Here is a 15,053-nt window from a genome sequence, read left to right as displayed (position 1 = left end):
TTATCTAAATCATTTGATATTCTCATCACCTTATTCTTTTCTATGTTCACTTTCAACTTTCTACCTTTACACACACTCCCAAACTCATCCACTAACCTTTGCAATTTTTCTTTAGAATCTCCCATAAGCACAGTATCATCAGCAAAAAGTAACTGTGTCAATTCCCATTTTGTATTTGATTCCCCATAATTTAATCCCACCCCTCTCCCGAACACCCTAGCATTTACTTCTTTTACAACCCCATCTATAAATATATTAAACAACCATGGTGACATTACACATCTCTGTCTAAGACCTACTTTTACTGGGAAGTATTCTCCCTCTCTTCTACACACCCTAACCTGAGCCTCACTATCCTCATAAAAACTCTTTACAGCATTTAGTAACTTACCACCTATTAATTATAATTAACACTATTAATTGTATTAATTAACACTATTAATTATGTATAATTAATAGTCTAAATAGGACAGAAACCTCATTATGACTTTCATTCTGGTATGTCCGCTTTATTTGTGTACAGGGGGTCCTTGACTTAAGATGGGGTTATGTTCCAATAAACACTTAAGTCGAAGATATCGTAAGTCTTATACGAATATAATATGCTAAATAAATAAGTAGATAACTGAATAAAAAAGTAAAATCACTGAATAAGTAAATAAACAAATAATTACTGTAACTGATTGCTTTTGCATCATCGTGAAGTTGAAATATCGTAAGCCGAACTGTCCTAAGTTGAGGAACGCCTGTATTGTTCCAGTCGCTGTATTGTTCCAGTCACTATTGTTCCAGTCGCTGTATTGTTCCAGTCACTATTGTTCCAATCGCTGTATTGTTCCAATCGCTGTATTGTTGCAGTCGCTGTATTATGCCTTTTTTGTTCTCTATTCTTTCTTATCACTAGGGTTAATCTTTTTCTCTAGCTGTATTTTAACCAACCTGGAACTTAAATCTCACAATTTTTGTAATTTTTGTATTGATAAATCCTTGAGCAGTTTTGTCATTCAGTTTTTGGAAATAATTTTGTGATGTTAGCTGACAGCTGCTATACATACATGATAATGGGTCTTTAGTTCTGGTTTAGGTCAGTGATATTAGCTGATAGCTGCTGTACATATAATAGGTCTTTACTGCAGGTTTAAATCAATGTTTTTGGCTGACAGCTGTTATACATGATAATAGGTCTTTACTGCAGGTTTAAATCAATGTTTTTGGCTGACAGCTGTTATACATGATAATAGGTCTTTACTGCAGGTTTCGATCAATGATATTAGCTGATAGCTGCTATACATATGATAATGGGTCTTTACTGCAGGTTTAGGCCATCCGTTCCTTCCCATGGGGTGCAGACCAAGTTATTTAGACAGGGGTAAGCTAATAACAACAACGTAAGCGTGAGTTGCTCGCCTTCTCCTGATCCTCGGCTTAGTTTACAGACGGCTTCCGTGTAAAGAGCCCCTGTAGAGCAATATTTCATAAGTGCGATTCAAAAGGCACATCCAAAATTAAATAGCACATGAAAAGGCCTCTATAGTATGTGCTATTCAATTTTCAAGTCTCTTTATAATCACATTCACGAATAATTGCATCATTAAGAGGAGCTTTATAACCGAGCTAACTGTAATTGTAAACAGCTTACCAGATAAATTTAAAGCTAGTTTTATGATTAAGAATTCCATATTAATAGAAGCTTCAGCTGCAGAATGTGATTTTTTATATGCTAGCTGTTGCTGTCTAAATGAAAAAAAATTTTATGTATAGATTAAAAAAAAATTATAAGTCATCCGAGATAATTGCTGGAAATTATACCAGGACAAATTTTATTATAGAATAATTTTTCTTTTATGCACCATTAAAAGGCTTTAAATTATCATTTTTTCCTTCTGTTTCTTGTGACTAACAACAGTACTGTTGTTATGCTACTGTTGTCACTACTGCAGAACAACAGACTAGTTATGCTCAGATGTGTTTAAGGATTGAGCTTATGATTGATTAAATTTACCATATTGTATAACAGTGTCTCTGATGTTTCCATAACAGGAAATTACGAACTGAAATTTAAAATCTCTCAATGTAACGAACTAAGGGGGGGGGGGGGTTCGAGTAACCCATTAAATTAAAATAATGGTTATTTAAATAATGTAGCACTACTGTTTACAGTTTACACAGGTATTGCTATAAATATTGAAAATAATGGAATTTACAAGTTGACTTGCCCAGCAGGTCGTGGGCATAATTTCAAAGTTCGTTATATCGAGGGATGGCTGTAGCTGTAGCCCCGGTGAACACCCATTAATGCTCTAGATTGCAATACCAGTGTGATTTTTAGCCTGTTGTGTGTGTGTGTGTGTGTGTTCTCCTAATTTTGATGTGACGATGGTGGGGAACTAACTAGCACACCATTGGACGTGTCAGTCGCTGGCTTCCTTCATACCTGTTGCTGTCATGGTGCATTATTAATGTAGATGAATGGTTCAGAGAACCAACAAGTTGATAAACTAGACACATGTGCAACACTTGGCAAAACGTTTCCTCATTAACCCTTAAACTGTCCAAATGTAGATTTACATCCACATGTGAGGGGCTCCGAATGTAGATAAGATAAGATAAGATAAGATTTCGTTCGGATTTTTAACCCCGGAGGGTTAGCCACCCAGGATAACCCAAGAAAGTCAGTGCGTCATCGAGGACTGTCTAACTTATTTCCATTGGGGTCCTTAATCTTGTCCCCCCAGGATGCGACCCACACCAGTCGACTAACACCCAGGTACCTATTTGCTGCAAGGTGAACAGGACAACAGGTGTAAGGAAAATGTGTCAAATGTTTCCACCCACCGGGAATCGAACCTGGGCCCTCCGTGTGTGAAGCGGGAGCTTTAGCCACCAGGCCACCGGGCCTACGTTTTTTTTTTTTACATGCTTTCAAATGGGGAAAATCAAGGTGGGAGCGCTATGCACGTGAACATAGATCTACGTTTGGACAGTTTAAGAGTTAAAGATACGCAAGTGTTGCACATGTGTTTAATTTATTATGCATTATTAATGTTGTGAATAAATGGTTGGGAAAACTAACACGTTGATAAGACACTTGTGCAGTGTTTGGGTGTGTTTAATCTGGAAATGTTTTGCCAGTCAGTGGATTCTTCAGTCCAGTGTAGAGATAGGTATAAGATGAGGAAAAGTTTGAAGTAATCAGTCCCTCAGCCTGGAGTCGATGTGTTCATCAGCCTTTATTGATGGACTGAACACACCGACTTTAGGCTGAGGGACTGATTACCTCAAACTCCTCCTCATCTTCTACTTACCTCAACATTAGACTGAAGAATCCACCAACTGGCAAAACATTTCCAGGTTAAAGTCACCCAAACATTGCACAAGTGTCTTATTTATCAATATTAATATTCTCACCATTATTCACTATACAGTGGACCCCCGGTTAACGATATTTTTTCACTCCAGAAGTATGTTCAGGTGCCAGTACTGGTCGAATTTGTTCCCATAAGAAATATTGTGAAGTAGATTAGTCCATTTCAGACCCCCAAACATACACATACAAACGCACTTACATAAATATACTTACATAATTGGTCGCATTCGGAGGTAATCGTTATGCGGGGGTCCACTGTATATTACTGCGTAGGAATAATTATATTCTTATTCGTGTTTACATACAAACAACTGTAGAGTAAACCTTTGATACAATGAACCTCATTGTCTTGCCAGAAGGGTGCTTTACACTACAGTTTTTAAACTGCAACATTAACACCCCTCCTTCAGAGTGCAGGCACTGTACTTCCCATCTCCAGGACTCAAGTCCGGCCTGCCGGTTTCCCTGAACCCCTTCATAAATGTTACTTTGCTCACACTCCAACAGCACGTCAAGTATTAAAAACCATTTGTCTCCATTCACTCCTATCAAACACGCTCACGCATGCCTGCTGGAAGTCCAAGCCCCTCGCACACAAAACCACCTTTACCCCCTCCCTCCAACCTTTCCTAGGTCGACCCCTACCCTGCCTTCCTTCCACTACAGACTGATACACTCTTGAAGTCATTCTGTTTCGCTCCATTCTCACTACATGTCCGAACCACCTCAACAACCCTTCCTCAGCACTCTGGACAACAGTTTTGGTAATCCCGCACCTCCTCCTAACTTCCAAACTACGAATTCTCTGCATTATATTCACACCACACATTGCCCTCAGACATGACATCTCCACTGCCTCCAGCCTTCTCCTCACTGCAACATTCATCACCCACGCTTCACACCCATATAAGAGCGTTGGTAAAACTATACTCTCATACATTCCCCTCTTTGCTTCCAAGGACAAAGTTCTTTGTCTCCACAGACTCCTAAGTGCACCACTCACCCTTTACATATTTGAAAATATGTAAAAAAAGTAGATCTACTTTTGTAGCTACGAATTTGAACGTCGATCTATTTGGACCGTTTAAGGGTTAATGGACTCTCAGACAGTATCCCCCATTAATCCATTATAATGAGGCATTACTGTATTTTTCAAAAATTTCATAATTGTTACAATCTCAGGTGAATATTAGTACATATATATTTTTTCAAAGCTCCTGGTTATCCCTTCATTATGGATGGATTAAAGTTAACTTCAAAAACACTTAATAATAATTAGGTTGTAACACTTAATAATTAGGTTGTATAATTGTTGGTCAACAGGTATATCTTGCTACTTCTACTTACACTTAGGTCACACTACACATTCATGTACAAGCATATATATACACCCACCTCTGGGTTTTCTATTTTCTTTCTAGTTGTTGATCTTGTTTATTTCCTCTTATCTCCATGGGGAAGTGGAACAGAATTCTTCCTCCGTAAGCCATGCGTGTTGTAAGAGGCGACTAAAATGCCGGGAGCAAGGGGCTAGTAGCCCCTTTTCCTGTATGTATTACTAAATGTAAAAGGAGAAACTTTTGTTTTTCCTTTTGGGCCACCCCACCTCGGTGGGATATGGCCAGTGTGTTGAAAGAAAGAATATACACACACACACACACACACACACACACACACACACACACACACACACACACACACACACACACACACACACACACACACACACACACACACACACACACACACACACACACACACACACACACACACACAGACACACACACACACACACACACACACACACACACACACACACACACACACACACACACACACACAGACACACACACACACACTCTCACACACACACACCACACACACACACACACACACACACACACACCAATCTGGGTTTTTGTTCTATTTTCTTAAAAGTTCTGGTTCTTATTTCCTCTTGAAAAGGTTGCTCGAATATTTCAACTTTGAGTTCAAGAGCCTGTTGGATGTTGAAGTAGGACGACCCGTATCCTTCCCTCTTCCCACCCCAGATTTATGTAACCTGGTTATCATTTTCTGCTTTATCCTCTCTAAAGAATAATGAGGCACAATGCACAAATAACCCGCACACAGAATGAAATATGTGATGATGTTTTTGTCTAACTTGGACCAAGTTGGACCGAAACGTCATATCATAAAAAAGAAGGAACACTGCAGCAGGCCTACTAGCCCATGCAAGGCAGGTCCAGTTCTCCCACTGGCTTAAGCTAATGCCTTAACCTAGTTAAACCATCTCAAGCACCTCTCCTCAACCCTCTGAATTATACTTTGGTAACCTCACACTGTTTTCTTATCTCCACACTCTTGAATACTCTGCATAATACAGTGGACCCCCGCATAACGATCACCTCCGAATGCGACCAATTATGTAAGTGTATTTATGTAAGTGCATTTGTACGTGTATGTTTGGGGTTCTGAAATGGACTAATCTACTTCACAATATTCCTTATGGGAACAAATTCGGTCAGTACTGGCACCTGAACATACTTCTGGAGTGAAAAAATATCGTTAACCGGGGGTCCACTGTATTCACACCACACATTGCCCTTAGACACATCTCCACTGCCTCAAGTCTCCTCGCTGCAATGTTTAAAATCCATGCTCCACACCCATGTAATAAGTTTACATTCACAAATAATAACTTTGTATTCCAGTAGAAATCAAAATTTCTAAAGAGAGTCAAAACTTTATTCAACAAGTTATATGAGGTGAGTATAAAGTTTGGAAAATTAAAGAGGAATTTTGTAGTTTTTTAAAGGAAATCTTATGATCAATGTTACTGGCATGTTTGAGTCTAAAAACTGTAATACAAGGGTAAAATACAGCACTTACACTGTGATTATTACAGTAGCATAAAGAATTACTAGAGAAATAGCTATGAGTTTGGTTGACTGGAACAAAATAGGGCTCAGTGAATGAAATCGCCATTGCATAAATATCACTGAGACTGCTAACTTTGCGGAAGCATAATTTCCTAAGCTTTCTATCAAATTTTATAGTTTTGATGTCATTAACTTTGGAAAAACATTCTCTACCATTTCGACCTTGGGAGGAAGTGTGCTAACAGGGGTTGTGACACTCAAAGGGTTAAGGAACATAACCTTAACAGAGCTGAGAGATTGCTGGTATAATAGATGTGAGGGATCCCTAATATAATAGATATGAGGGATCACTAATATAATAGTTGTGAGGGATCACTAGTATAATAGATGTGAGGGATCACTAGTATAATAGATGTGAGGGATCACTAGTATAATAGATGTGAGAGATCACTAGTATGATAGATGTGAGGGATCACTAGTATAATAGATGTGAGGGATCACTAATATAATAGTTGTGAGGGATCACTAGTATAATAGATGTGAGGGATCACTAGTATAATAGATGTGAGAGATCACTAGTATGATAGATGTGAGGGATCACTAGTATAATAGATGTGAGGGATCACTAGTATAATAGATGTGAGGGATCACTAGTATAATAGATGTGAGGGATCAATAGTATAATATGTCAAGGATCACTAATCTTATAAATCAAGGATCAGTAGTATAACAAATCTAGAGATCACTAGTATAAACTGTCTCAGTCATGTCAGTTATCATTTCAAAGTATCCTGGGTGAAGGTCAGTGGTTAACGCACTGGCCTGTGAGTTTTAGGAGTTGGGTCCATAAGTTCAAACCTCCGCCTTTCCCCTGATTTGATTCAGAAGCTAAAAACAAAACTGTAGTACAGCCAGGGCTCAGTTACTCTGAATAATAAATCCTACGGAATGGTCGCATCATTCAAATTTGCACTAATCAAATTATATGTATTTTTGCATAAGATTTTAAGAGTTTTATGAAAAAATTAGCATTAATTAATTTTGCGCTAAATCAAAATTTGCGCTATTCGAATTATATGTAATTTTTGTGAATGATTTGAAGAGTTTTGGGAAAAAAATATCTTTAATTTTGTACTAAATACAAATTTATGCTTTTTGAATTTTGTGTAATTTTTGTGCGTGATTTGAAGAGTTTTTTGGAAAAGCCAAATGAAAATTTACACCTTTTGAAGTGACACTAATCAAGACCTGACTCTAGTTGGTGATATTACAATGCATTCCCTCAGATGGTCTTTATATGGCATTCAACCAAAGTTTTTGATCTGTGAGAAAATTTATCTTGTATGTGAAACCTTTCTCTAAGGATTCTGTTTTTCTTTGTGCAGTGTATATTTCGGCACCGTTTCTAGCATGACGCTCTCTATTATTTGATGTACGATGGGTCGCCCATGCATGTCATTGTGTTGCTGAAAATTATTCGTAAGTTGATTGTTGAGAACCCAAGCCTATTGTCTAACAGACACCCACGACTTACGATGGTTCGACTTATGATATTTCAACTTATGACAGTGCAGTAACAATTACTTTGAAGATGAAATTTAAGATAATTACCCAGCATGGAGGCAGTGAGCCCCTAACTTGTAATCATTTGTTTATTTTTCAATGCTATATTTAACCCTTTGACTGTCGCAACCCCCAGTCCTGAGGTGTCTCCTGGTGTCGCAAAATTTAAAAAAAAAAAAAAAAAAAAATTTTCTTATGAAATGATAGAGAATCTTTTCCCGATTGTAATGACACCAAAAAAACGAAATTTGATGGAAAACTGACGGAATTATGCTCTCGCGAAGTTAGCGACCTCAGCGATGTTTACAAATCGGCGATTTCGCCAACTTTGAGCCCTATTTTCAGCTAATTCCATTGTTCCAGTTGCCCAAACTCATAGCTATTTCTTTAGAACTCCATTTTTTCTATCGACTGAGTACAAGAAACTGCCCATTTACCGATTTCAACTACCTAATAATGTGGTCAGAAATTTGGAATTTGGCCAATTTCACGAAAAATAAAAAAATGACAATTTCAAAATAAGGTCCAGAATGAACAAGGCAGACATTCCTTTGTTCATCAGTCACATCTCCAGGCCCCTCTGGTATTATTCTTGCTTTCTATTTTGAATTTTTATTCAAACAAAAAATAGAAGACTTACTATTATGCAGACTACTGCAATACTGTAATAATTGTATAAATAACATCAATCCATTCGTGACTGCATATTAGAATGGCTAATTGGACATATATTGGACAATGGCATCATTTGTTTACTTTTGAACATTGGCAAAAATCAAACATTTCCCCTACTTTGAGCTCCATTTCTAGGTTCTTTTTATAGTAAAATCAATCAAAATCACCTCTATTTCTATAATATGTTTTCCATTCTATCAAATGAGACCAAGAAAATGAGAATATAACCATAAATACTATACGAAAATAGACCACAAAGTTGGCATTTTAATTAAAAAAAAACGGTCGGAGTTTTTTTTTTCTCATTATGCACTGCGTGCTCCAGGATTTTTTTTATATGGTGCACACTGACCACACAGACCCATTCTCTCACATGTGGGCCTACCAGCTTTCTCCTGCTTGATTTGAAGCCGCTAGAATTTATGAGTATATATACGTCAAACACGGTACCTCGTAAAACGTACATATACGGCCGCGACAGTCAAAGGGTTAATTAGTTACAGTAGTTATTTGTATACTTATTCAGTGACTAGTTATTTATTTAGCATTGTTTAGAATTCGCAGAACAGGCGAAATACAGTGGACCCCCGCTTAACGATCACCTCCCAATGTGACCAATTATGTAAGTGTATTTATGTAAGTGCGTTTGTATGTGTATGTTTGGGGGTCAGAAATGGACTAATCTACTTCACAATATTCCTTATGGGAACAAATTCAGTCAGTACTGGCACCTGAACATACTTCTGGAATGAAAAAAATATCGTTAACAGGGGGTCCACTGTATTCACAAACACTAATCTCTAGTCGAAGGAGACTCGAACCTATGAGCCTTGGGACAAGGTACGCAGTGTGAAAAAGACATTTATGTACAGTTCAGGACATTTATTAAAGGAAACGTTTCACCACGAGTGGCTTCTTTAGTCCTAATACAGAGAAAACCAAGAAAATGTGTATATATAGTGGCAGGAGTCAAGTGAAGTGTCATGTGGGTAGAGGTGGTAGTAGTAGTAGTAGTGGAACTAAGGAGGTGAGACGGATGGCTACAGAGGGACCTGTTGACATCAGTTTTCAAGTTTTCAGTTTTTGACCACTTTTTTCGGCGAAGGAGATTTGAACCCACAGACCTTGGGACAAGGTATGCAGTGCTCTAACCACCATACCACACTGGACAATACCTTGACGCCCAGGCAACACTAGACATTTTTGATCCAAGGCAGCCAGCATTCAGGCAGGTGGTGGTAGCTATTTCATCTCATCCCCTGCATGCATCTACTGATGGGAGATTTTAATGTCTAGTGTTGGCTGGGCGCTAAGGTATTGTCCAGTATGGTATGGTGGTTAGAGCAATGCGTACCTTGTCCCAAGGTTTGTAGATTCAAATCTCCTTAGCCGAAAAAGGTGGTCGAAAACTGAATTTTACGATAACCAGACCGGATGAAAACTGGGATTCCACTGTATTCATACTAAGACTTGGGATATTTTCAACTTAAAACGGGTTCGTCGGAATTTAATTCCATTGTAAGTTGAGGAGTAAATGTAATTGAAAATGCTTACCTCATCCATAATAGTCTAAATCTAATCATGGAACAGGTGGGATTTGAACCCATGGAAAGTGAATCCTAAAACTCGCAGGCCAGTGCGTTAACCTCTCATTCTGTGGTTTGTTTACATTCGTGTTATGATTTCGTGAGTCATTCCAAATTCAGTTTCAGTTATAATGTTTTTCTTGCTGTTCTTGTTTTTGTCATTGTAATTGTCATTGTTATTACTGTTGTTATTGTTTCTAGTGTGTTTTATCAAACTGATGGTATTATTGTTGTTTTGTTACTATTGTTGGCAGGTGGGAAAGGCTAAGAGATCTTCATAGGACTTTTATTTTAGTGTTAATCAATGTTTTGTTAATCCGTCACTATCATCAGCGGTCATGTTCTGCAACATGACAATATTGTGCAACTATATTATAACATAAATTTGTTTATTTTTTATAACTAAGGACATTTCCCAATGTTTTACATTCATTATGGTTCATTTTCATTTAAAGATAATATTAAACATTATTTAATCAGATGGTTGTAACTCTAACAGTAGTGAAGGAGTTGGTATGTGATGGAGTATAGTGTAAGACTTGGCAGTCATGGTAGTGATGGAGTATAGTGTAAGACTTGGCAGTCATGGTAGTGATGGAGTATAGTGTAAGACTTGGCAGAGTCACGGTAGTGATGGAGTATAGTGTAAGACTTGGCAGTCATGGTAGTGATGGAGTATAGTGTAAGACTTGGCAGTCATGGTAGTGATGGAGTATAGTGTAAGACTTGGCAGAGTCACGGTAGTGATGGAGTGTAGTGTAAGACTTGGCAGTCATGGTAGTGATGGAGTATAGTGTAAGACTTGGCAGTCATGGTAGTGATGGAGTATAGTGTAAGACTTGGCAGTCATGGTAGTGATGGAGTATAGTGTAAGACTTGGCAGTCATGGTAGTGATGGAGTATAGTGTAAGACTTGGCAGTCATGGTAGTGATGGAGTATAGTGTAAGACTTGGCAGTCATGGTAGTGATGGAGTATAGTGTAAGACTTGGCAGAGTCATGGTAGTGATGGAGTATAGTGTAAGACTTGGCAGTCATGGTAGTGATGGAGTATAGTGTAAGACTTGGCAGAGTCATGGTAGTGATGGAGTATAGTGTAAGACTTGGCAGTCATGGTAGTGATGGAGTATAATGTAAGACTTGGCAGTCATGGTAGTGATGGAGTATAGTGTAAGACTTGGCAGAGTCATGGTAGTGATGGAGTGTAGTGTAAGACTTGGCAGTCATGGTAGTGATGGAGTATAGTGTAAGACTTGGCAGTCATGGTAGTGATGGAGTGTAGTGTAAGACTTGGCAGTCATGGTAGTGATGGAGTATAGTGTAAGACTTGGCAGAGTCATGGTAGTGATGGAGTGTAGTGTAAGACTTGGCAGTCATGGTAGTGATGGAGTATAGTGTAAGACTTGGCAGAGTCATGGTAGTGATGGAGTATAGTGTAAGACTTGGCAGAGTCATGGTAGTGATGGAGTATAGTGTAAGACTTGGCAGTCATGGTAGTGATGGAGTATAGTGTAAGACTTGGCAGAGTCATGGTAGTGATGGAGTATAGTGTAAGACTTGGCAGAGTCATGGTAGTGATGGAGTATAGTGTAAGACTTGGCAGTCATGGTAGTGATGGAGTATAGTGTAAGACTTGGCAGAGTCATGGTAGTGATGGAGTATAGTGTAAGACTTGGCAGAGTCATGGTAGTGATGGAGTATAGTGTAAGACTTGGCAGAGTCATGGTAGTGATGGAGTATAGTGTAAGACTTGGCAGAGTCATGGTAGTGATGGAGTATAGTGTAAGACTTGGCAGTCATGGTAGTGATGGAGTATAGTGTAAGACTTGGCAGTCATGGTAGTGATGGAGTATAGTGTAAGACTTGGCAGAGTCATGGTAGTGATGGAGTATAGTGTAAGACTTGGCAGTCATGGTAGTGATGGAGTGTAGTGTAAGACTTGGCAGTCATGGTAGTGATGGAGTATAGTGTAAGACTTGGCAGAGTCATGGTAGTGATGGAGTATAGTGTAAGACTTGGCAGTCATGGTAGTGATGGAGTATAGTGTAAGACTTGGCAGTCATGGTAGTGATGGAGTATAGTGTAAGACTTGGCAGTCATGGTAGTGATGGAGTGTAGTGTAAGACTTGGCAGTCATGGTAGTGATGGAGTATAGTGTAAGACTTGGCAGTCATGGTAGTGATGGAGTGTAGTGTAAGACTTGGCAGAGTCATGGTAGTGATGGAGTATAGTGTAAGACTTGGCAGTCATGGTAGTGATGGAGTATAATGTAAGACTTGGCAGAGTCATGGTAGTGATGGAGTATAGTGTAAGACTTGGCAGAGTCATGGTAGTGATGGAGTATAGTGTAAGACTTGGCAGTCATGGTAGTGATGGAGTGTAGTGTAAGACTTGGCAGTCATGGTAGTGATGGAGTGTAGTGTAAGACTTGGCAGTCATGGTAGTGATGGAGTATAGTGTAAGACTTGGCAGAGTCATGGTAGTGATGGAGTATAGTGTAAGACTTGGCAGAGTCATGGTAGTGATGGAGTATAGTGTAAGACTTGGCAGTCATGGTAGTGATGGAGTATAGTGTAAGACTTGGCAGTCATGGTAGTGATGGAGTATAGTGTAAGACTTGGCAGTCATGGTAGTGATGGAGTGTAGTGTAAGACTTGGCAGTCATGGTAGTGATGGAGTATAGTGTAAGACTTGGCAGTCATGGTAGTGATGGAGTGTAGTGTAAGACTTGGCAGTCATGGTAGTGATGGAGTATAGTGTAAGACTTGGCAGTCATGGTAGTGATGGAGTGTAGTGTAAGACTTGGCAGTCATGGTAGTGATGGAGTATAGTGTAAGACTTGGCAGTCATGGTAGTGATGGAGTGTAGTGTAAGACTTGGCAGTCATGGTAGTGATGGAGTATAGTGTAAGACTTGGCAGTCATGGTAGTGATGGAGTATAGTGTAAGACTTGGCAGTCATGGTAGTGATGGAGTATAGTGTAAGACTTGGCAGTCATGGTAGTGATGGAGTATAGTGTAAGACTTGGCAGTCATGGTAGTGATGGAGTGTAGTGTAAGACTTGGCAGTCATGGTAGTGATGGAGTATAATGTAAGACTTGGCAGTCATGGTAGTGATGGAGTGTAGTGTAAGACTTGGCAGTCATGGTAGTGATGGAGTATAGTGTAAGACTTGGCAGTCATGGTAGTGATGGAGTATAGTGTAAGACTTGGCAGTCATGGTAGTGATGGAGTATAGTGTAAGACTTGGCAGTCATGGTAGTGATGGAGTATAGTGTAAGACTTGGCAGAGTCATGGTAGTGATGGAGTATAGTGTAAGACTTGGCAGTCATGGTAGTGATGGAGTATAGTGTAAGACTTGGCAGAGTCATGGTAGTGATGGAGTATAGTGTAAGACTTGGCAGTCATGGTAGTGATGGAGTGTAGTGTAAGACTTGGCAGAGTCATGGTAGTGATGGAGTATAGTGTAAGACTTGGCAGTCATGGTAGTGATGGAGTATAGTGTAAGACTTGGCAGTCATGGTAGTGATGGAGTGTAGTGTAAGACTTGGCAGTCATGGTAGTGATGGAGTATAGTGTAAGACTTGGCAGTCATGGTAGTGATGGAGTATAGTGTAAGACTTGGCAGTCATGGTAGTGATGGAGTATAGTGTAAGACTTGGCAGTCATGGTAGTGATGGAGTATAGTGTAAGACTTGGCAGTCATGGTAGTGATGGAGTATAGTGTAAGACTTGGCAGTCATGGTAGTGATGGAGTATAGTGTAAGACTTGGCAGTCATGGTAGTGATGGAGTGTAGTGTAAGACTTGGCAGTCATGGTAGTGATGGAGTATAGTGTAAGACTTGGCAGTCATGGTAGTGATGGAGTATAGTGTAAGACTTGGCAGTCATGGTAGTGATGGAGTGTAGTGTAAGACTTGGCAGTCATGGTAGTGATGGAGTATAGTGTAAGACTTGGCAGTCATGGTAGTGATGGAGTATAGTGTAAGACTTGGCAGTCATGGTAGTGATGGAGTATAGTGTAAGACTTGGCAGTCATGGTAGTGATGGAGTATAGTGTAAGACTTGGCAGCCATGGTAGTGATGGAGTGTAGTGTAAGACTTGGCAGAGTCATGGTAGTGATGGAGTATAGTGTAAGACTTGGCAGAGCCATGGTAGTGATGGAGTGTAGTGTAAGACTTGGCAGTCATGGTAGTGATGGAGTATAATGTAAGACTTGGCAGTCATGGTAGTGATGGAGTATAGTGTAAGACTTGGCAGTCATGGTAGTGATGGAGTATAGCGTAAGACTTGGCAGAGTCATGGTAGTGATGGAGTATAGTGTAAGACTTGGCAGAGTCATGGTAGTGATGGAGTGTAGTGTAAGACTTGGCAGTCATGGTAGTGATGGAGTATAGTGTAAGACTTGGCAGTCATGGTAGTGATGGAGTATAATGTAAGACTTGGCAGTCATGGTAGTGATGGAGTATAGTGTAAGACTTGGCAGTCATGGTAGTGATGGAGTATAGTGTAAGACTTGGCAGTCATGGTAGTGATGGAGTATAATGTAAGACTTGGCAGTCATGGTAGTGATGGAGTGTAGTGTAAGACTTGGCAGAGTCATGGTAGTGATGGAGTGTAGTGTAAGACTTGGCAGAGTCATGGTAGTGATGGAGTATAATGTAAGACTTGGCAGTCATGGTAGTGATGGAGTGTAGTGTAAGACTTGGCAGAGTCATGGTAGTGATGGAGTGTAGTGTAAGACTTGGCAGAGTCATGGTAGTGATGGAGTGTAGTGTAAGACTTGGCAGAGTCATGGTAGTGATGGAGTATAATGTAAGACTTGGCAGAGTCATGGTAGTGATGGAGTATAGTGTAAGACTTGGCAGTCATGGTAGTGATGGAGTATAGTGTAAGACTTGGCAGAGTCATGGTAGTGATGGAGTATAATGTAAGACTTGGCAGTCATGGTAGTGATGGAGTATAGTGTAAGACTTGGC

General features: G+C 39.6%; 1 protein-coding gene across 2 annotated transcripts in view; it reads left to right on the top strand.

The window, feature by feature from the left end:
* LOC128702491 (anoctamin-1) overlaps window positions 1-15,053 on the top strand; it is a gene marked incomplete at its 3' end in the record, with an annotated part of 87,128 nt that overhangs the window by 47,166 nt on the left and 24,909 nt on the right. Inside the window, 1 exon segment of one of the 2 annotated variants that reach the window (XM_070105295.1) lies at window positions 1,316-1,369. Coding sequence (XP_069961396.1) covers window positions 1,316-1,369 — 54 coding nt within the window. 2 annotated transcript variants of the gene reach the window in all.

This window comes from Cherax quadricarinatus, chromosome 98 (assembly GCF_038502225.1).
Source record: "Cherax quadricarinatus isolate ZL_2023a chromosome 98, ASM3850222v1, whole genome shotgun sequence".
Classification (NCBI taxonomy): Eukaryota; Metazoa; Arthropoda; class Malacostraca; order Decapoda; family Parastacidae; genus Cherax; species Cherax quadricarinatus.
This window is presented reverse-complemented; position numbering and strand designations above follow the sequence as displayed.